General features: G+C 36.3%; 1 protein-coding gene and 1 long non-coding RNA gene across 2 annotated transcripts; one reads left to right on the top strand and one right to left on the bottom strand.

Annotated features, from left to right (window-relative positions):
* Nucleotides 1–4,461: 4,461 nt before the first annotated feature.
* On the bottom strand, nt 4,462–21,906 carry LOC112046420 (odorant receptor 85b). The gene is made up of 7 exons (XM_024083044.2): nt 21,584–21,906; nt 18,052–18,229; nt 17,204–17,300; nt 16,422–16,526; nt 15,905–15,993; nt 10,112–10,178; nt 4,462–5,059 (listed from the first exon to the last, which is right to left on the bottom strand). The coding sequence occupies exons 2-7, from the start codon at nt 18,159–18,161 to the stop codon at nt 5,006–5,008; spliced, it is 522 nt and encodes a 173-aa protein (XP_023938812.2). The 5' UTR covers nt 18,162–18,229; nt 21,584–21,906; the 3' UTR covers nt 4,462–5,005.
* Nucleotides 10,584–12,377, top strand: LOC112053385 (uncharacterized). Its single transcript, XR_008251828.1, has 2 exons — nt 10,584–10,803; nt 11,067–12,377. It is a non-coding gene; the product is annotated as an uncharacterized LOC112053385 (long non-coding RNA).
* Nucleotides 21,907–24,381: the final 2,475 nt, after the last annotated feature.

The raw sequence follows: 24,381 nt of genomic DNA, 5'->3' as shown, positions 1-24,381 counted from the left end.
AAGTTAGCCCGCTTCCACCTTAGATTTTATCATCACATACCATCAGGTGAGATTAAGATCAGGGGCTACAAGGTAAAAAATAAATAAAACTGATCAATCAGACATGGATAAAATTTGCATACCATAAATATTACCCTGTGTTTTGTGTGTCAGCTGTGTTATAGACATGGAGCTAGCAAATAACCATTGTTTTGTATCTACTCAATTTGACTGTTTCTACATTAACTCATCAGCAATTGAATAGCTCCCGGACGCCCTCCTATAGTAGAAGGGATTTGTAGCTTAGATCCATGGTACAGAACTCTGGACCTTATGATACAGAAAACATTATGAGCCCAAGCCACACATGCCAACCACTTTACTTACAATACTAAGACTGACACCAGCGTTGTAAGAGTTAAAATAAAGTTACCTAATTGTAACACGTACCCACTGTCAACGTTGGTACGTCAAGTGGAACGGCAGCAAAATGGAAGCTAACTTCATTCATAACTACTTAAAACAATACATAACGTAACGTACAAGTACATAAACGTAATAAGGCTTTAGTCATAACAAATTATAAACATGCAATAATGTCGGCTTCGGTGCTGACCTTCTACCAACCTTCGAGATTGGCACGTTTAAAGATTCCTTTTACATGAAAAAAATATAACCAATTTTATAATAACAGATTTGTAGCAGTATTCTAAACCTTATAGCCTCAGTAATAAGAGTTAGTACTACATAAATGGCTGTTAATACTAATTCAACATAGTCCTTATTATTAGAGTAAAAACCAAAATTCCGTGTAAGTGTTTATGAAAAAAAAAATACATTTCTGTGAAATAGCGTAACTTTCTTGGTTTTGGGTTACATTTCGTAAGAAATTAACTTGTTCAACATTAGAATCCACATTCCACGATTTATATTCGGCTACTGAGAATTTCTAGTTTGTGTTACATTTTAGAAAGAAAACTTAAGTAACTTTACTGATAAGGGTCATTTGAGCAAGCATCCATGTTGCTTGAGTTTCTTACAGTAAGTATTTTTATGGTTTTTATGGACTTCTACACACACTAAATCAACTTTAATTAACTGCCTTGTTGGCAGTACGGCTTTCTGGTATGGTTAATAATAATAAGGTCCAGGGTTCCATCGCGGGTCAAACCAACAAAAAAAATTAGATTTATTTATTTAAATAATTTTTTACTATTTTTATTATGCCCGATGTAATACGGTAACTCAATGGTAAATTTATCCTGATTGATAATTTAACGGTTTCACTTCCGACAGATTATAATATACCAAAAAATAACACGTTAAATTGTAATCAGTATTTTCATTTCACAATATAACGGCAGATTATAATATCACGAGTGAGATTATAAACTAACGTGTTTTACAATCTAACGGTGACATATGCATCACAAGGGTTTACAGACTGTCCAACGCTACGGCACCGCTGCGACATAACAACGTTGCGGCGCCGCAACGCTCATGTGCCCGCTGATACGGTGAAATCTTTGCGATGCGGCGCCGCAACACATCGTGTGTCCTAAGTATTTGTATGTGAGGAAGGCTTATGACAAAAAAAAACTTACTACAATCCGTTATTTAGCAACCACTTGAGTGCAGATGAAAATTAAATAACACAATCATGTAAAGTAGAACCCGCTTAAGACGATCACGCTTAAAACGATTTCTCGCATAATACGTCATTATAATACGTCAATATAACGCCAGTCCCTACAACTTGAGACATGTTTTCATACATTTCCTAACCCTTAATACGATTCGTCATCCCGTTTAATACGCCTACATATACGACAGGTAAATTACAACAGATAGATCAGAACATCATAAAGGTCCATAAACAAGGTTGCAGGACAAGACTAATGATATCTTAAAGAACTGAAAGACCCTGACAGCAAACGACCCTGGACATGATGCGATTCTAAACTAAAAGTTTTGAAGACGCACTGCAAAAGTAAAATTTAATTTAATGCATCAAAATCTTTTTGTCATACCAGAACAAGTGGTTACTTTAGTAGCATAATTAGGTAGGTAGTCTTTACACTAAATACACTAATTTTTATAACTAGGTATGTATACATTAGGTGTACATTAGTCGTTATATTTTTCACTATCCCCACCCATATCCCGTATAATATGCTTTCCCGTCTAAAACGCGGTTTTAGTTGGGTCCTTGCGAAATCGTATTAAACAGGTTCTACTGTATTTATTTTGTTGACGCTCCTTTAGTTTCCCACAACCAAAGCGTATATTTCTCATAAAATAGAATATTATAACAGTTGCTAAAGCCATCCAATACGGTCCATATAAAAATCTTCGAACACTTTCACTTCGTTTTTTGTGTAAAAAGATCATTTTTTGTGGAAACACCGTGTAGTGCGATACAGATTCGAAGAAAAAAGCGACAACAGCCGACCCGCCTGCCGCATGTCAAACGAACGCACTGCACTGCTGCACATGAGATGACGTGCGTCGGGATCAATCTTACGATATATCTCACGAAACTGTGAATGTTACGGGGATCCCAACCTACCTACCGACCTACCCCTTTCAAAATTAAAGGTACATAGTTACGTAAGAAGGAAACTTACAGGAATTGTTAATTTTTTACTTCATTATTATCAACCCATATTCGGCTCACTGCTAAGTACGGGTCTCCTCTCAGAATGAGAGGGGTTAGGCCAATAGTCCACCGCGCTGGCTCAATGCGGATTGGCAGACTTCACACACGCAGAGAATTAAGAAAATTCTCTGGTAGGTATGCAGGTTTTCTCACGATGTTTTGACACGTTCACCGTTTGAGACACGTGATATTTAATTTAACTGAAAAGTTGGAGGTGCATGAAAATAATAGTAAAAAAACTAAATAAGTAGAAGTATTAAACTCCTAAGATAATTTATCAATATCAATTATATTTATTTGTTGGCCTGAAGATTTACATGTATAAAACTATACTTCTTCTTAAATTATTGCAGTTTTCTTTGTCTCACTTATAAACTAAACTTATAGTGTCGTTGCTGTAGCTCAAAAAATGTACATTTATGCCATCTAACCCATTATGATCATTCAAATACTCAAATATTACTTATTATCTATCTATAGACACGCCAACCTGCAATAATACAGCGTGGTGGTTCGAACCCCAAATCCCCAACTCCTACAGGAGGAATTCTACAGTGTTCTATTAAAAATAACCTTTTTAAGTAAAGTTAAATTAATTTGACTTATTAATGGAATTTCAAGACAAAAATATTATAAAATGCTTTACTACATTCATCTCATGTGTAACAGCAGTTGCATTCCGTCGCACTCGAGCTCCTGCTGTCATGTGAATACCAAGATACACAAATCATAAACTAACACAATAATATACCTTATACCATTAAAATAAGCACTACACGACCGAACAAATAACATTGTATTTCTTCTATTCACACCAATGGAACGTATTCGTTCTTCGAAAGTAGCCTTTGGAGCATTCGAAACATAACTGTTCGAATTTAAATCAATCAAAAAACTACCTTAACACGTAATAATAAAGTAGCTTTTCTAATAACATTTCTCACGGGACTTAATTAAACCAACTAACACTACAGTTGATTAAACTGATTCTCAACTTTATGCTATACGAAATAGAGTTGTATTAAAGTGTAAAGGTAGTGTTGTAAACAGACCCTTGAAATCAGCATCGTTTTCTTTATCACATCGGAATAGTCTCACGTATAGCTAAGTAGAAGATAGTGACCTAAATATTAGTGCCTAGATCTAGCTCTGCATTGTAGTTTGTAGTAGATATATAAAAGCACATAAAGCCACAAAAACTACAAAGGAGATGGTCCAAAGTTGTATGGAGCCCATTGTACCCTAGCGGAAATAAAAGATATTTTTTTAACTATTTTTGATTTTACAAATCTACGAATTTACTTTAATTCTTTCGAAATAATATTCACTCCCAAGAAATGCAACATTAATAAGGGTAATAATGGCGGATAGATGACGTTTCGTAATCGATTAGACGTTTGCTGTCAATTGTCATGTCATAGTTGCTCTATGGGCGCCATCTTGATATAACTCAAAAACTTGGGTTTTTATTTTATTTCTTTATTTTTATTTAGTTAGATTTATTCACTTTAATCAATTTAAAAAAAATCCTTGTATTTTTACATTTAAATGATACGGGGTACAAGAGTACCTGAAATGGACATCTCCTTTCTGGATACATAGGAAAACGCAGTCCTAATTAGGTACTATTATAGGTATTATTGTTTGGACAGTCGTATTTAAGTTATACAGTAATATTTTATTATTCGTACTCCTACAGAATTTAGTATAGTTTGTGTAACTTCGTTGGTAACACTCCCGATATTAAACGCAGGCGGGCGTGTAGCGATGAATGAAAAACCCACGACTGATGCACGTCACTTCCCCGCACGTACGAATTCACACCCGCGTAGTCTTTCCCCCCGTCGCACGCATATCATGGGAGTGTTATCAACGAACTTGCCAGACTATATTTTAATGTATTTAACTGTCTTTTACGTTATTACGCCTAAACTAAACAGTTTCAACATTTTGATAGTATCTATACTAATATTATAAAGCTGAAGAGTTTGTTTGGTTGAACGCGCTAATCTCAGAAACTACTGGTCCGATTTGAAAAATTCTTTCAGTGTTAGATAGCCCATTTATCAAGGAAGGCTATATATTATCCTTGTATTTTTACGGGAACGGGAACCACGCGGGTGAAACCGCGCGGTGTCAGCTAGTACATATAGATCGACGGCAAAAACGGGAGAACTTTTCACAACCTTGAAAAGATGTCGGAAAAAATCTTCAAAACTTAGATAGTTACTTGATAAAAAAATACAATTTTTTTCTATACTAGATATGTATTGAAGTTGAAAAAGCTTAAAGAAAAAATAATCTACACAAGGTACTACAATAGTATAGATGACAGTTAAATAATGCAGACAAAGACACGTGTACCAGCTAGTTATACATAGTTTTCAGAAGAGCAAAAAAGGACCACGACCGGCTCAGGATCTGTAACATAAAGGATGACATTTAGATTTTATTCAAAACAAGTGGACGCTCACTACTCCGTTCTCGTAAAATTCTGTTTTTTACAAATCCCGCGGGAACCATGGATTTTTCCGGAGTCAAAAGCTATATTCTAGCCCAGAGGATATGACCTCTGCCTTCGAATCGAAGGGTGTAGATTCGAATCCGGTTCGGGGTAACTTTTCAGTTGTGTGCATTTTAAGACATTAAATATTACGTGTCTCAAACAGTGAAGGAAAAACATCGTGAGGAAACATGCATACGCATTGGGACAGCGTGGTGGACTATTGGCCTACCCTCCTAACCCGTCTCATTCTGAAAGGAGACTCGTGCTCACTTAGCCAAAAACTTGTAATGTTGATGGTACCACACCAATGGTTCAAGCTTCAAGCGCTGCCTGACTAAATGCCAGATTTGAAAAAAAAAATCTGAACCAAGCTGGGAATCGAACCCGGGACCTCCGTGACGCAGTGGTAAGCGCGGTAGATTTACAAGACGGAGGTCCTGGGTTCGATCGCCGGCTGGGCCGATTGAGGTTTTCTAAATTGGTCCAGGTCTGGCTTGTGTGAGGCTTCGGCCGTGGCTTGTTACCACCCTACCGACAAAGACGTACAATCGATTTAGCGTTCCGGTACGATGTCGTGTAGAAACCGAAAAGGGGTGGATTTCATCCTCCTCCTAACAAGTTAGCCCGCTTCTATTTTAGATTGCATCATCACTTACAAGGGCTAACTTATAAAGAATAAAAAAAAGATAACCTCAACACTACCAACAGCGTAAAAGAGATCATCAAAAGTTTGTACTGAATCTTTTTCAGTTTCAGAGATTCTACTGGCAAGAATTCAGTTGTTCAAATCTAAGGTTAGGTACACATGACCTCGAGTAACCCAGGCGGGCAGTGCAGCTAGAATTACACCGCCAACCGTTCAATTAAGGCAGAATTCCTCTGAATCAGCTCTAAAAATAAACTGACGCCTCTATTCGGTCAAAAGAGTCAACTGAAATAGGAAACGGGCCGATATACATCTACCTATAGCTGTTTGTGATGAAGACAATAGTCGCTCAGAAACTATAGCCTGTACGCCTAGCATGCGACCAACGACATCTATACTCGAAATTTACTTAGATGACTTTTTTACACAACAATAATGGCCGACTATGAATCAAAGACAATCAGTAGGGTTGAGAAGTTAACGGCGGGCATCGGAACGATATCAAGTAGGTATCGTTATAACTGAAATACCTAAACTAAAACATCCGTTACTATACTACGTTATCTTAAAAGGGAACGTATAGTAACGTTTGTCGGTTGTGTGCATTTTAAGAAATTAAATATCACGTGTCACAAACGGTGAACGGTGCACGGTTTATGCCTATGGGTACGCGTGGTTAAGAAATGGAGTAATCTTTTTTTATTATTATTATAAATATACTTAAACAATACACATCACTATCTAGCCCCAAAGTAAGCATACAGAGTAGCTTGTGTTATGGGTGCTAAGATAGTTGATATTATAGTATTAATATACAATTATATACTACATATAAATACTTATATACACTCATGCTCATCACACAAATATTTTCCAGTTGTGGGAATCGAACCCACAGCCGTGGATGCAAAAAGCAGGGTCACTACCCACTGCGCCACGCGGCCGTCTCTTTCTTTAATCTTTTGGGGACGTACTAACGTCCAAGATTTGCTTATACTTCAAAAAAGTGTGCACGTATCCACGTACATACTGGGTGTAAGGGACATGATACCGAAAACTGCGTGAAGAGGTTAAATTTAGTTTCCACAACGATATTTTAAATAACAATTACGTGGGAAATGAGAAAATTCAGATTTTGAAAATTTTGAGCACGCAATGTACAGCTAACTACGCGATAACAACGCTCCGCAATCTACTGTGTACGTACGAGTAGGTACGTACGCATCGACAGCAAATCGGCTGGCTACACTTACTTATTACCTATTTTTTATACTTTACAAGTTTTTAACTAGGTACAGGTAGGTTTTTAACTTACTTCAGGTTGTTTCTCGTTTACGAGACGTTCTGTCGTCATAGTAGGTACAATATTCATGAGTACTGAATTGATTTGATCTAAGCATTTCAAGACTTCTCAGTCAACACACACAAACACACATAATACAAACGACACAATTGTATGAGTATTCGTTACAGAAAATCACTACTAACATAACATAGAACATACACAAAGGTTTTTGAATTTTGGTTTGTTTGTCAACAGACCGCCGAACACGAACTAAAGAAAAAATAGCGTAGCGTCTAGCGAAAGGACCTAAAGTTTCAATATTTTGAAAATACCTATTATAGTATGCGCGTTATCATCTGAGTCGTCCGGTCATAAAAGTCAAAAAAGATAGGAATGTGCAGCGCGCCTACCTGCGCACCCTAATTATCGATAAACGGCTACCTGCGCACGTGCTAATGATGAGTCAATAATGATTTGGACGATTCTGATTGGTCGGTTTCTAATGTAATTGCATTGCGTATTTTTTTTGCTATAAATGTGTTTACTGCAATTAAATAAATACATTCATGTGTTACTCGTTGCGCACTATGGATACTTTATTTTCTAACGTTGATCTGAAGAAATTACATGGCGATATTAGCCCTCAAGCTCGAACACTGATTCACAACGTATTCCTGTTTCTCAATGAATTGAAAAGTGATCCGAATAAAGTGGCTTCTCTAAATTTCAACAAACCACGTGAAATGGCCGCATTTGTTTGTGGTGTGAGCAGAGCGACAGTGGACCGAATCAAGACGGAAGTATCACAATCAAGCAGTACCTGTATACCAAGAACAAATTTTAAGAAACCACAAACCGTCACTAATATTGACGATTTTGATAAAAGTGTGTTGAAGCGAACTGTAGCTTCAAAACAAAGATTTACAAAAAGCTCTAATTAGAGATCACGCGCCGCTTATAATAAATTTGGCAGAAGACGAAGATTCTGATGATGAAGACTCAGATGAAGATTAATTTTATTTAGTTAATAATTATATAATATGAAATATGTATTATATTAAATCAAATATTGTTAATTTTTTTAATTTTGTGAACAAGATACGATAATAAACTTTACTTATCGATAATATGTCTTTCATTGTTACACCCTTCACTAGACGGCTCCATAAGACCCATAAGTGCAAGCGAGATAGATATAGAGAAATGATTTATGGCCCTAAGACTCAGTTGTTAACGCGCGTACTATAACCACGCCGCGCGGCTTAGGTTAGAGAGAGATAGCAATTATTTTCCTCGGCACCGGCGGCGGTCGGCAATACAACGTCGCGCAGTTTGTTTGTGACTTTGTATAGATAGATACCTATTAGTCGTGACCTGCCTACTTGACCTCTTGGAAAACAGCTGATCGCGCGCATTTTGCAAATTAAATTTACATTGCTAGTTTTTGTTAAAATCTTGATTTGACGATTTTTATTAAAAATCGTATTGAGATAATGTTATCCATACAAGTGTTTGAATAATGCTACTATTCGTAAGATATCTTTTACGCTATAGAATAACGTGAGCATATGTATTGTATAACATTTTTATTAAAAAACTATTTTTTAAAATAAAATGATTATAAAATATTTCATATTCCCATCTTTAAACTAACAACATATCAATTATTAAAGAATCATTCATTATCATTTATCGATAAGTTAACGCTCGATGTTATTTACCCATCCTTGCTTTTCATAGACAATCTAGCGTTACGAAATGTCAAATTGCCGTAATCGTAGTTAAGCTGTGCAAATTAATCTCGTTGTGATTTTGTTTTTCAGAAAATAAATGTGAATAAATCGTAAATTCGGTGTAGTTTTTGGTGTAATTCGTACTGTATGCGTATAATAAAGGATTTAGACACTTTGTTCTTTAGAAATTACGTATAACGTAAGTGAAATATGTGATTTTAGTGACAAGACGGGTTTGTTTTGGTGATAAGACTTCTAAGAAAATTTTCGGTATATATTATCCTACTAATATTATAGACCTGAAAGTTTGTATGGATGTTTGGACGTATGTTTGGATGTTTGTTACTCTTTAACGCCGCTACTAATGAAGCGATTTGGCTGAAATTTGGAATGGAAATAGATTTTACTCTGGATTAGCACATAGGCTACTTTTTATCTCGAAAAATCCATGGTTCCCGAGGAATTTGTGAAAAACTAAATTCCACGCGGACGAAGTCGCGGGTGTCCGCTAGTAATATTATAACTGCAAAAGTAAGTCTGTCTGTCTTTCTGTTTGTCTGTTAGCTTTTCACGGTTAAACGGCTGAACCGATCAAGATGAATTTTGGTGTAATAGTAAAGGGGACCTCGGAGCAAAACATAGGGTAGTTTTTGACCATAAAATAAAAATAGAAGGGGTTGAAATAGGGGTTAAAAGTTTGGATGGAAAGTCCTACATTTTTAGAGTTAGAGTTTTAAAAATTTGGTCATAAATCATAAAAAAATACGAAATATGATGTGATTCAAGAATTTTGAAGTGGTGAAGTAGAGGTTAAAAGTTTACATTCATTTCCACGCGGACGAAGTCGCGGGCGTCCGCTAGTACCTAATAACATGAAATTGAAAATTATGAAAAACCCCCGAAGTTCATGAAATTATTAATTACATTCTCGATCAAGTCATCAATATTCTCTTTCAGTCTTTCTCTTTCAGACATTCGGTTATTCTTCCCCACTTTCACCCCCCACAACTTTTAAACGGCTAAACCGATTTTCATCAAACATATCTAAGAACACTCGCACATAAGTCACCTTTAATACAAACAAAAAACTAAATTAAAAATCGCTTCTGTTCCGTTTGGGAGCTATAGCCTAGCCACAGACAGACTTATAGCCCCTCTTTTTGCGTCGGTGGTTAATAATTATTATTATTATCTCCTGAAGAGAAATAGACAAAATGTCAACTAATGTCGGCGGAGTCAGGACTACTCCGCCGTAAAAGAAACAAATCTGTTAAAATTGTAAGTTAAAAATGTATATACTAACCGTCGTAAAAGCTGCCAGATTCAGGTCTACGAAGTTGGCCGCCGTTACTTTACAAGGCTTTTGAGATCTGCACAATAATTTCCACGTTCATCTATATCTATATCTATACTAATATTATCTATACTAATATAATATTATAAAGAGGTAAAGTTTGTAAGTTTGTAAGTTTGTCACATTATTCAAATGGGGTAATCTTCGGAACTACTGCTCCGATTTCAAAAATTCTTTCACCAGTAGAATGCTACATTATCGGGGAGTGCTATAGGCTATATTTTATATTGATATCATATATATTAGCCGAGTTAACACAGTTTTTGTCATACAGGTCGGACCGAAAATCCTCTTAAGCAGACTTATTCGCATGCGCTGCCTTAACTATTGTGTAAAATTAAAATTAATGTATAGAGACTTTATGTATCTTTAAAAGTTCTACAAAAAAGTCCGCGACGCCATATATCTATCTTCTATATCCCTTTACACTCGAGCTTATACGATCGTGAGTTTTGACTTTGAAAAATTCTACACTACACACGTAACAGCTTTTGCGGACGCAAGCGTCGTCGAATGATCGTGGGACTATCTGAGGACATGCCAAAATACACTTTATTGCTATAGATACATGGTGGAACTTGTCAGTCGTCCGGAAGACACGAAAAAGATGACTGTGTTTTTTGACCACGCCGCTCGAACAAGTAAGTATTTAATGTTTTCGTAATGCTAATGGTTTACTAATATTTTTATATGTAGTTTGCTACTTTATTAGTTGTTAAATAATACTACATGTGTTTTTTGTACATTAGTTTATTTATCGGTTCATACTATGCCTCGAAATTTAAACTCGCACGATCGTAGTACCTCGGTCTTACTACGTAAACTTGATAACAAATGTTACCCTATCTTTTAGTTTTATTTATGTGATTTAATGCCTTTGAATGTATGTATTTTTTACTTTTAGAGCGTTCACTCATGGGCGAAACAATTTGTGACCTTTTGGCGAACGGCAATATATCTGATATTGAAGATTCTGAACACAGAATTCGATCCAGATGTCTGATTTCAGCACACTGCAGACAAAGCGTCAGAAGAAGAACAGGATGACAAACAAATACCACCTTCCTTTGAGGTAATAGAACTAAAACCATCGTCACCACCATGTGAATTAAGAGTCCCGCCAAATTTAAGAACGACAGTGAGAGAATCGCGTTTTACTGTGCGAGAATCAAGATGTTTGCCTTCTACAGTAGCAGATCGAGATCGCCAGTAAGTAGACGTGGTAGAAGGCCTTCAAGAGGGCGAGGGGCAGAATCAGTTCTAGATACAAGAAACAAGAAAGCGAATATGGAAGCAAACTGCTTTTATAGAAAACGCTCACAACTAGTCTACCTTACCAATAAACCCGGTAAGACGACCAATGGAATATTTTCATGGTTATTTTGATACACAGTTTTTGGAAAGGATATCTCATTGTTCCAAATTATATTACCATACGCACTGCAGATCATGAACTTACTCTTTAAGGGCTGAAATAGCTAAATGATTTGCTATTCATCTTATTATGGGCTGTATTCCTTACCCTTGAGTAATGTATTGGAGAGTTGGTATGAAGTTAGGCTTGATCAATGACCTGATGACAAGAGACAGGCTCCTTACTCTAACTGGTAATGCACTCCATGTTGTCGAGTCCTATTCACCAGCTCCAAACGAAGTGTATAACCACGTATGGAAGGTACAAGCTTCCATACGTGCTTTTTTACAAGCTTATTTAACATGATTGACATGTTAAATAAGCCTGCAAAAAATTGGTAAGAGTCCCAGGATTCTACTCGATTGACAAGCACGATTGATTATCCCCTTCACTGGACGCTGTAAGCTATGGCAGGTCGTGAAAAATAGACCACGACCTGTAGACTTACAACGTTTTATCCTTTCCACAAGTGATGGTGATGCTAGATTTCGAAATTCACAAAGGAAGCAGTTTCGGCGATACAAATCTTGGGTCTTGGACCCTCAGTAATTTTATATTTGATAAAAGGTGCCCACGTGGTTGCTGTGTATATCATAATCAATATTTTACTATACCATTCCTTTAATTGAGAAAATGGAAAAGATGGGGTTGCATTCGACAGGAACCATTATGCAGTACAGGATTCCTGACCGAGCATCAATTAAAATGTTTATTTTGTTTAACTTAAGTCTAAGACTTAAGTAAAAAAGTGTTGATTTTATAATAATTATTAAAATAAATATAATGTTTATAACTATCAATCATTATTCTATTATTTTCTTTGTTATATTGCTATACAGGGTGATTCGGACTTTAGTACCGATATTTTTTTTCGTGGTTCAGTATCATTAATAGAACATAAATCTACAAACAGTTCGATACATTTTATGTAATTTTTTTTTATCAATTTATGTCTCAGAAATAACAAAATAATGGACACATTACCAAACAAACTGCGCAAATGCTGGCGGCACTTTGTAAGACGCCGACAAAGAAATACCGGCCGTAGGCATATCGCTTCGGCTTCGACTGACGGGGGTGGCAGAGGTGAGGGGATCGAAAAATCCCTGAGGACGCCTACCAAATTGCCGATGGGCGACCAGTGACAGTCAATCTGCCGTCGCTTGCGCATTTACTATGTCGGGATTTTCAAATCGCGACTATTACGAAATGGGGCGAGTGTATTTGCTCAGCAATGAAAGCCTTCGTGCAGCTTGCACAATGTACGAGTGAGTGTTCCTAGGCCACGAGCCCAAGGAATCCTGAACCCCGCAGTGCCTAATGTGAGGAACAAGTGTTGTAAATAAACTAAATGAAAATTTTATTAAAACGTTCTCGGTTGTGCCTTGAAAGGAATGGACTTCATTTCGAACAATTGTTAAAATACAGTGATTAAAATTTTCAAATTAACAAAAACAAACTTATCAATGATATCTACTTAAGATATCATTGATGAATGTAAATATGCTGATTACAATTTTTTAAATACGCCTTTAATGCAAAAGTTTGCGTAATAATAATCATCATTTGTATTTCACTATTTCAATCGAAAGTTCATAGTTTTTATTATTTTTTTGTCTCTTATTTATTTATTACTTCTTTTTTTTTAAATTTTTAACAATATAAGTATAAAATACAAAACATTATTAAAAATTTATAAAAAAAATTTTATTATTATTATTACGCATGCACTTTAGGCATTATTGATGGTCCTAAGCCCAATAAAGTATGAAAGGAATATCGGTACTCAGCTCAAAAGTGACGACCTTTAATTATTATAAAAATAATAGGTATCAAACAAAAATAAAATAAACGCACAAAGGTCAACGGCCCTCGGCGCGGGCGCTCGCTAACCTACCTACCAGCTGATTTTGTAGTTGCCTATTACCTAGTACAGCGATAGGGTGACCCTCAAATTCTGTTTAAACGTAAATAACTTTAGCTAACGATAACTTTGTTATTTTTGAGTTAAAAAAAAAAGAAAAAATACGTGTTCATTAAATTTTGTTTATGTACAAAATATAAAAATATCCGTACTTGAAAAAATTTCTTCCTGTATAATAACACAGACTCACGATCGTGCGACTTACAATTATTTCCTGTAACTCACGATCGTGAGGGTCTGGTTGCTGCAAACCAGGTGCACCAGGATTTTTTTCAATATTTTTCTCATCATTTTCTACCACTATGGAAGTTAAGGAATAACATTTAAACACAATATAGAAGAACTTCATCTCTCGGGTGTAAAGGGATATATTAGCAGATATAGTACCTTTTGTGTTTTAAAAATTATTAATTTTATATACTTAGGTTTGCGTCATTATTTATGCTACTTAACTTAAATCCTTATCAAAATAAATTATTTAATAATCACAAGGATATTATGGAGATAAGATTTGCCCTTTATAGTATGTTAATTAGTTAAATAGTTTCGGAGATAATACAAAATTTCTAAAAGACGCAGAAATTTCGCTACATGACGCCCCGCGCTTTCAATTACGTAGTTCCCGTTCCCGTGTGAATATGGGGATCAAACATAGCCTATGACACTCGCAAATAACGTAGCTTACTACTGGTAAAAGAATTTTCTAAATCGGTCCAGTAGATCCAGAGATTACCCCACTTTAGTTTCTTGGGAAATAGTCCTTTGGTCATCGCACCACGCTCAAAGGGCAGGACCGATTTTGCTAAAGGTAGGGGAAGGGTAGGGGTAAGGTAGGGAAGGTGTAGGGTACGAGTAGGTTAGGGTATGGGTAGGGGCAGTGTAGGGGTAGGGTAGAGGTAGGGGTACGATAGGGAAGGGTAGGATAGAGATAGGGTAGGGAAGGGGAAGGGTACGAGTAGGGTATGGTACGGGTAGGGTAGAGTACGGGTAGGGTACGGGTAAGGGTAGGGTAGAGGTAAGGCAGGGGTAGGGTAGGGTTTAGGGTTAGCGGTAGGGTAAGGGAAAAGTAGGGGCACAGTAGGGTTGGGTAGGTTTAGGTAGGGAGTAGGGTAAGGTAGGGGTAGGGAAGATGTGTACATAAGTAAAAGCGAAAGCGAAAGCATGACCGCTATCACACTAATATTTTAAAGACGAAAGTTTGTGTGTGTGTGTATGTTTGTTCCTCCTTTACGCTGCGGCTGCTAAAGCGATTTGGATGAAATTTGGAATGGAAATAGATTTTATTCTGGATTAACACATAGGCTACTTTTCATCCCGGAAAAATCCATGGTTTCCGAGGGATTTCTAAAAAACTCATTTTACGCGGACGAAGTCGCGGGCGTCCGCTAGTATACAATTATACAGGCTGTTCCGAAGTCTACACTAAAGAAGAATGAACACCGGCCAATTCAATGTCGGCCGCGGGAACCCAGGTAGATATACCCCCGTATAAAAGTATCATCATTATCATCATCATCATCACTATCAGCCGATGGGCGTCCACTGCTGGACGCCTCTTGCATGGACTTCCAAACAAAACGGTCTCGAGCCGCCAGCATCCAGCGGCTCCCTGCAACCCGCTTGATGTCTTCGAACCACCTGTGAGGGGTCGACCAACACGGCGCTTTCCGGTGCGGGTTCGCCATTCCAGCACTTTGGGACCCCAAAGTCTATCGGCTCTTCAAATTATGTGGCCTGCCCATTGCCACTTCAGCTTCGTGACTCGTATAAAAGTATATGGAGATATATGATGAGATTATATGATGTATAAATAAGGATCTAAAATAGTTGTCTATTGTAAATTGCCGGGTGGTTAGGGTAGGCCAGGGTCAATAGCAATTCCCTTTACTAGTTTTCATCACAAATATTTCTGTTTAAAAATTCTTCCAACATTTTCAGCCAATGTTTGCTGGACATAGGCCTCTTGTGAGGACCACAAACTAACAACCATCGTCTTTAGCCGCCAGCATCTAGCGACTGTTTGTGACTGGGTTAATTTCATATATTTCGCGTATCGTGAATATACGCCAAGTACCTATCTGGCTATTATGGATATATTTTTTTTTTAATAATAAGCTTTACGGCTCTGGGTTCTAGCTCAGACCAATTACCTTAGGACATGCCTCGCGAGACATTATCCCTCTGTCAAAAATATATGATCATGATCTAACGTCTGTACAAACTGTGTCTATAGAGTCGATGTTTCATTGTGTTAAAATTACAAGTGTGTAAACTAAATTAAACTTGAACTAATATCCTTTGAAACTTGCTATCTCCCAAAGCCACCACGGTCAAAATTTTAAAGTTGCCTGCTATGTTATGAACTATCACAGGTTTCCGCTCTGTATAATATGCTATAACTCACTTAATCATAATAATCAGAACAATCCTCCTGATCGACAGCTCCGCATCGTACCACCCACAGCCGTAAACTGCATCGCTTATTTGGATACTCTAAAAGACAACAATAATTATTAACATTCAAAGTATCAGTGCACTAGTAGACGCCGCTCAGTTTCACCCGCGTGGTTCCCGTTCCCGTAGGAATACATAAAATATAGCCTTCCTCGATAAATGGGCTATCTAACACTGAAAGAATTTTTTAAATCGGATGAGTAGTTCCTGAGATTAGCGCGTTCAATCAAACAAACAAACTCTTCAGGAAATAGTATACCACTCTGGCCTATATACATATAATGCGAATTTGCAGACTTCACACACGCAGAGAAATAAGAAACTTCTCAGGAATGCAGGATTCCTCACGATGTTTTTCCTTCACCGTTTGAGACACGTGATTTCTAACGAAACTCCAAACCAGGAAAACCGGAGTTCATGTTTTTATGTATGAGCGAAAAATGTGATAGTTATTTGTTGATTCTTACAGAAGCCATGAGCAAGTCGCCGAAGAAGCACATGAGAAACACTTGTGTGAGGCTCATGATCAGGAATGGAGCGAATGTCAGAACTGCGCTGGTCTTCTGTACCACCTAAAATAATATATGAATCAATAACCGATCTCCTTTTTAATAAGATACCAATGGAATCAATACATGTAAATAAAATTGAAGCATCTGCCGTCAGGTGAATGGCATACACTAAACATCGAACTGTTCTAGAGGTTTTGCATCGAATCGAATATTTGTCATAATATTAATTTTATATTTATCCAATAACTACGGTGCTAGAGTCTTTACAATAGTCAAACTCGACGTTTCAAAAGATCTTCAAATTTTATGTAGGCTTACTTTGCCTACATAAAATTTGAAGATCTTCAAGATATGAGTAGGCATCTTCTAGAAATGCACAAACTAAGAACTGATCATTTTTCATCAGGCATACATTACCTTCATCAGCCGATGAAAGTCCACTATTGGCTACCAAAGACTTCCAAAATATTTAAGGTTTTTTTTTTAATATGCCCATGTCACCCTCCAATTAGCCGAAAAGATTGTGTTAGGTGTGGGTACGACAATAATCCAGCGGGCGGGGATCGAACCCATGACCTTGAAATTAAAACCTAGTGGCTTTTAGTGCGGGGCCATCCTAACAACTAGGGCTATGGCAACTTTGATCCTTTTACGGATCTCCTCATTTCTGATTATGCCTAACTCTGATCTTTCTTTCTTTTTTATTCTAAAAGTAAAATAAAAATATGTGTATATACCGCTATGTTAAATCCACTTAAGCACAACAAAATGGAGCTGCTTATTATATTGAAAAGAGTTGATTTTGAATATATTAGCTCCAGTAAGTTTACCAATCTGAAAATGAGAATAAAATATTATTAATAAGTACTCAATTGAAATGTAATTCCGCAGTCCAAAAAAAATTCTCCGAATTATTTGACCGTGGCTAGTTGACTCAACTGGTGACAGAAGGGCTGGTTCATTTTTTCCGCAAAGGATCGTTCTGGCTGTCCAGCGCGGAAATGCAGCCAGTATTGTTATTCACCATTGCACGTGGGCATGATTTGTATAGTTTTAGGATAACTTTGCTTAAGTTTCTATTGTATTCTTTCTAAATCTAATTTCAAATATGCTAGGGTATGTAGACAATTTACTTATACTTAAAGACAGATCGTACAAATATTAAATTAAAACAATTTAAAATCCCTTACAAAAAAAGAAATTTGTTATTCGCCATTTTGTAGTGGCAGCTATCTTGGATTGCAATTTATGATAGTGTTTAGTATTGCAATACCGAAGCCCTTTCATTAATTGATACCCATATTGAGGTAGTTGTAAAGAATTCAAAAATACGTAAGTAATAAGCTATTTTGTGGTGGCCATCTTGGACTGATCTTCTGTTAAACCGGACATGTTAGTTTCTCCAAACAAATTAAACGTTTAGTACAGACAAGTGAGAGACAAACATTCCGAAGGACTAAAACTACAGTAAGTTCAAAAAGTACAAGATTATATCTCTGCCACCTGATCAATCCAATCAATCAATCAATTCCGTAATCCATCGAATGCTAAGATATTCGTCTAATTTCTGAGCTTTAAAACTTACGCGATCAGCTGTTGGTGTCTACTGGCGCATTTCCTCATATTCCTCTTGGTGTCATCTACGGAGGAAGTCACAACATTCCTGAGCTCATTGCCGAGAATACGGAAATGCATTTTCAGGTATGTGCAGAAGATATAGAACAAAGAGTCGGCCGCTATTAAGTACAGGCACACAATCACAGCTGAAAATTATATATTTTTTTACTCCACTGCGGCGAAACGTAAGAGGAGAACTATGTTTATCACTTCCACGTACTTTTTAACAGCTTATTCTTATATTATGATTAGTTATGTACTCGAATGACCGTTCGGACCTATTTAACAACTCAATTTTTGTTTTGCTTGATATCCTTAAAATAACTGTCTATTTTTTTTCTTTATTTTTTACAAGTTAGCCCTTGACTACAATCTCACCTGATGGTAAGTGATGATGAAATCTAAGAAAGAAGCGGGCTAACTTGTTAGGTGGAGGATGAAAATCTACACCCCTTTCGGTTTCTACACGACATCGACGGAATGCTAAATCGCTTGGCGGTACGTCTTTGCCGGTAGGGTGGTAACTAACCACGGCCGACAGCTAGCCAGACATGAACCAATTAAATGCCAAACCATGTCTATAAAGCTATTTATGCCACTAAGCTCTGAAGACTGAATCGATCGAATGAAATGATCGAAACAGAATCGAAGAGATCCGCAGAAGAACCAAAGTCACCGACATAACTCAGCGAGTGACGAAGCTGAATTGGGGCATAGAGTTCGAAAAGCAGATAGACTTTGGGATCTCAAAGTGCTGAAATGGCGACGCCACATCGGAAAACAGTGTGATTCAACCCCCCACTAGGTGGACCGACAACAGAAACTGGGTTACAGGGAACCGATGGATGCTAGCGGCTCGAACCGTGGTGTTTGGAGGTAGTTACAAAAGGCCTATGTCCAGCAGTGGACGTCCATCGGCTGATGATGATGATGATATAACTCTGAGAGCTAGTTAAATTTTTGCGCAAAGTATAAGCCTAGCTGTCGTACACAAAAATCTATTCTACATAATATGTATGACTAGCTGACGCCGCTTGGTTTCACCCGCGTGATTCCCGTTTTCGTAGGAATATGGGGATATTATATAGCCTATAGCTTTCCTCGGTAAATGGGCTATGTAACACTGAAATGATTTTTCATAACGGACCAGTTCCTGAGATTAGCGCGTTCTAGCAAACGAACTAAATCTTCAGCTTTATAATATTAGTATAGATTTGTATGGGTATTAGAATAAGTTACCTTATGTTTCTTAATATTCTTGATGTTATTAGGTATCTATACTTACTAGACCAAACCTGATGAACATAAACCAAGCTCCAAACAGTGACGTTAGCGTAAGCGTCGAAAAAGTATTTGATCAAGAAAGGCAACTTTAAGACGACGATCCCCGTGGTGTAATACTCGTAGCCCATTATCATCAGGGGCTCACATGAGAACATCACAACCACCAACGCGGCGGCGTTGAAAAAGAACATGATAACTGACATCACATATTTATGGGACTCCTCGACGATTTCTCTGTCTACTTCATTCAATTCTCCATTTGGATGAAATGCCCTCAACGTTCGCAATGCCTCTTGAAATGTTTCTTTATTAAAAAAAAATGGCAGAATTTTAGCCGTACCCAATAGACAAATGGTAAAACACGGCGCAACCATAGACAATTCATCCAAACTTTTCCCCATCCTTATCCCTTCTACCAACCACGATAACTCCCCCAAAACATCAACATACAGCCATAATAAATTGAAATAATACAACCAGTTGATAAAAATAAACGACTCTCCTATTTCAAATCCTGATAAAAAGAAGATTTTTTTAGTTAAGTCTATGGATTTGTCGAATTCTTTTTTCGAATTTAACACCATTTTAACAGAGTGTCGGTAAAACAGTACCGTCATTCAGAACTCCGGAGAGCGAATGTAAAAAAGGCTAACGTTGTTTTACTGTCGACTGGACGTAAACGGAATTAATTACCGGGTTCCAGTGACAAAAAGGAATAATAAAATATGTGTTTCATATTCCTTTTGATGTCGCGATACGTTAAAAAATATTGTACTTCCAAATTCTCTTGTGTGTCAATTTGACTGGTATAATTAAAAGGTCAATTGATGGCTGTTTTGAAATATATTTCAAACGGCTATAAACCAACCTATAAACAATGATTTTATACTATAAATATGGCACTTACGCGTTAAAACTTAGGCGAACAAAGTCACTCAAACGGCTTCATTTCATTTGGTCGCTTATTGAATAACGAAAATCACATGAGCATATTAATACCCAAATATTATCTACAATGACAGAGACAGAGATACAAGATGAATGTTCAGGAAATGTAAAAAGTTAAAAACTATTTAATGTAAGTAAATACAAAATTATTGTGCATAGTGCGCCAAGTGGAATAGCTAAGTTTGGATCACTTTTTGTGGTGATTTTTGTAGGCACGTAACGTATCTAATAGTATAAAATCATTAATTCATCAACCAATTGAAGCGTCAGTCACAAAACAATCCCTGGTAGTTAGGCGCACTATGCGGTAGAGGAGCCCATGATACTAACTAAACGTTTACTTACTCGAGCGTCGCGGTGACCTATTAGTTTAGTAGATTCAGCAATGGGAAAAAATACTGCAGTTAATTTTTTGGGATGTTCCTACCTACCCACCAAATATTGACGTCATACTCGGTAAATGTAATCAACAGTATGAAAGATAAAAGACTATAGTATGCGCATTATCATCTGAGTCGTCCGGTCATAAAAGTCAAAAAAGATAGGGATGTGCAGCGCGCCTACCTGCGCACCCTAATTATCGATAAACGGCTACCTGCGCACGTGCTAATGATGAGTCAATAATGATTTGGACGATTCTGATTGGTCGGTTTCTAATGTAATTGCATTGCGTATTTTTTTTGCTATAAATGTGTTTACTGCAATTAAATAAATACATTCATGTGTTACTCGTTGCGCACTATGGATACTAATATATAATAAATTTGGCAGAAGACGAAGATTCTGATGATGAAGACTCAGATGAAGATTAATTTTATTTAGTTAATAATTATATAATATGAAATATGTATTATATTAAATCAAATATTGTTAATTTTTTTAATTTTGTGAACAAGATACGATAATAAACTTTACTTATCGATAATATGTCTTTCATTGTTACACCCTTCACTAGACGGCTCCATAAGACCCATAAGTGCAAGCGAGATAGATATAGAGAAATGATTTATGGCCCTAAGACTCAGTTGTTAATGCTATTAGTATAAACATTTAGATTTTAGTTTGACAATTATATATTTACAAGTAACTTTCGATTTTTGGTTTAGCATAGCAGTAATGTTGTTTTAAAATTCAAAGGAAATAGACAATAAACATGTACAGCAATGATCCTCTAGTAATGTAAAATCATAAACACAACTAAAATTCAAAGCATTCTCTAAGTACCTATTTACATGCTCATTCTTCTCAATAGTTTTTTTAGTTTTTACCATAATATTCATAGTCGCATCACCCTTTGTAGTTCCGACAAAGAAGGCAAATAACTAGAAAGCTAGTCTTTGATCCCACCGCAGCGTCCCTTGCTCAGCTTTAAAACTTAAATCCTTGAACAAAAAAAAATATTTTAATATTCGCCATTCTTTGGTTGAAAGCGTTGTTATAGGGTTGTCATCTTTCGTATTTCCTTGTATGAGGCGACCTGAAAAAGACAATTATTCTGTATTCGACACTTATTACATTTCTTTTTTCAGAAAATGTTTTAGTACGGTAATTTGTAGGCTGAAATTAACTGATAAGTTCGTTTTTCGTTTAGATAATTAATTTTGAGTCACTCACATGCTGTTCTGCGGACCTATTATTATTATTATTATGTATCATTATATTAATGAGTCACTACATCGTTTTTCATCGTATTTTTGTTTTAGTGATCATCTAAAATAGTTATTTCTACGAATATGTAACGAAAATTTCAATATACGTAAATACTGATTTGTCGTTAAAATAACATTACTATCTGCTACTGCCACGACTATACTAATTTATTTTACGTAAAATTACATAATTTGTCGTTGAAAACATAATGTGTGATACATAAAACGAAAATACGATGAAAAACGGTTTTTTTGTTTGAATGGTACACCGAGTAACATAATAACCCTGCAGAGTGATGTCTGACGCTTCTGAAAGTAGTTTCTAAAAATAATGAACAAAACCGATGCCTTAACGTGTTTTCCGGGGTGTATCATCACCAATTTCCCAACTCCAGGCTGACAATTTTTACTAAAAACTTAGAAGAAAGAGAAGCGCTAAGTACTTCATATGTACAGCCTAACCTCCTGAATCGAATCCGTAGTCAAACCACTAAATTAAATAAATAAAGTTGCGAAGTTCGTACGTCTACAAAATAAGAGTACCTACTAAAATATGTCCAGTAAAATTTCGTCTTAACAAATAATTTTTTTAAAGATTTCTGCCAACCCTAATAGATGAGGGTCGTTTTTGATGTCCCGTTAGGTCGAAACGACGATAGAGAACTTGTTTGCCGACCATGCGACTGGTGACTGGTGAGCCCTTTTGTTAATGCTAATGTTGGCCACGTAGACCAAAAACGGTCAATGCTTTAGATTTTTATAATATGTATCTCCATAATAAGCAATTCCGAAGATAGGTATATCCATACATTTACGGGTCGGTACAAGTACCTAAAATACTATGGGTATATTCAAAGATCTTGTCATAGAGATAATTATGTCACTAGCGCATTAAAACAAAAGCGGCTAATTTGTCTTAATTTCATTGAGTCGCATAGTTATTTAGGTAAACAAATATTGTATACAATGTAGAGTTGTATGTTCAGGAACTGTAAAAACTGTATATGCATAAATATATAATGGAATAAAACACAGATTTGTGCATGTTTGCACAAATTTGTGTTTTATTAAATTGTGTTTTAGTCGAGTAGCTAAATTCAGATGATTTACATTCAGATAGGCATGTAACATGTCTATAGTATAAAATGTCGTTGGTTACATCAGTATTTTTCCACTACGATGAAAATGATTGTGGTGATAATGATGATGATGTCCTTGTTCATCTAGTGTAGTAGTAGTAGTCGAATAATAATGAAAATAAAGTTGTTGATTTTTTTTTCAAGGAAATTTTCAGTAGCAGGTCAGAGTACCTACAGTTAATCGGCGGCATGTAGGCAGTTAAAATAGGCTGATACTGATATTAAAGATAGTAATTAGTAGAGATGCACCGACTATGACTTTTTCCGACTAGCCGACTAGTCATTTGCAAAGATTCCGATTAATTTACCAAGCCGATCACGGTTTCTATCCCTAAAGCTTAGTTTAAATATATCTGATTTGTAATGTGTGAGTGAATGTACGATGTGTTTCGTTTACTTGGCATTGTTTTCTTAATTTTTGTTCACGCGTACTGCATGCCGAGCAAGTGAAGGATTATAAGATTCAAATAAATAATCCTTAGCATCGCGAGACATTCCCCTTGAATGTACGAGAGATAAATAAATTTGCTGCCGTGCGATACAAAATTTTTCTTCTCACTACTGCGAGGAAAATGTAAGTCTAAAAGTATAAGAAATCTCAATTTGGCTATAACTCTGTATGTACAATTCATATTATATCCACTACTCATGGTTAATAGTTGTTAATTTATCACAAAAATACAAACAACTTTTTATACACATGCGTAAAAAATATGGCACTATTATATATTATTTTTTTTAATTTACGGTAGGAGTAGGATATCTTATCACTAGCAATAGTTTGTGACTATAAATAATTAAAAAAAAATTAATGTAAACTTTAAATAAACCTCCTGATTTAAAATAATAAGTATCTAATAAATATTTTAATGACCAACCTCAACTCAAAACTAGTGACTAACAACGATAGTTGCCGACTAGTCGGCTAGTCGGCGCATCTCTAGTAATTAGGTAAACATTTTGGTAGTAGAGTATTTTCAATACAGTTTTTATTTGTATTTATGGTAATGGTACTATTTACTATTGACAGTCGTTCTATCATAATCGTGAAGGTTGATACACAGCATGTTGTCTAACTTCGCACAATGGCTCAGTATTTCAGCAACGCGCAGTTCGCAATCCGCTTTGACGGCCATTATCTTACTGAGAGTGACGTCACAAGCCACACGCGTCATCGACAGCCGAGGACTTTGCCTCTTGCCGGCCGCCGCAAAAAAATAGCTGCTAATTTTTAATACAATCGCTTTACTTTGACGATTTTTTTTAAAACAAACTAAC

The sequence above is a fragment of the Bicyclus anynana genome, chromosome 2, assembly GCF_947172395.1.
Source record: "Bicyclus anynana chromosome 2, ilBicAnyn1.1, whole genome shotgun sequence".
Classification (NCBI taxonomy): domain Eukaryota; kingdom Metazoa; phylum Arthropoda; class Insecta; order Lepidoptera; family Nymphalidae; genus Bicyclus; species Bicyclus anynana.
The sequence above is the reverse complement of the archived record's forward strand: the minus strand, read 5'-3'. Positions and strand labels throughout refer to the sequence as shown.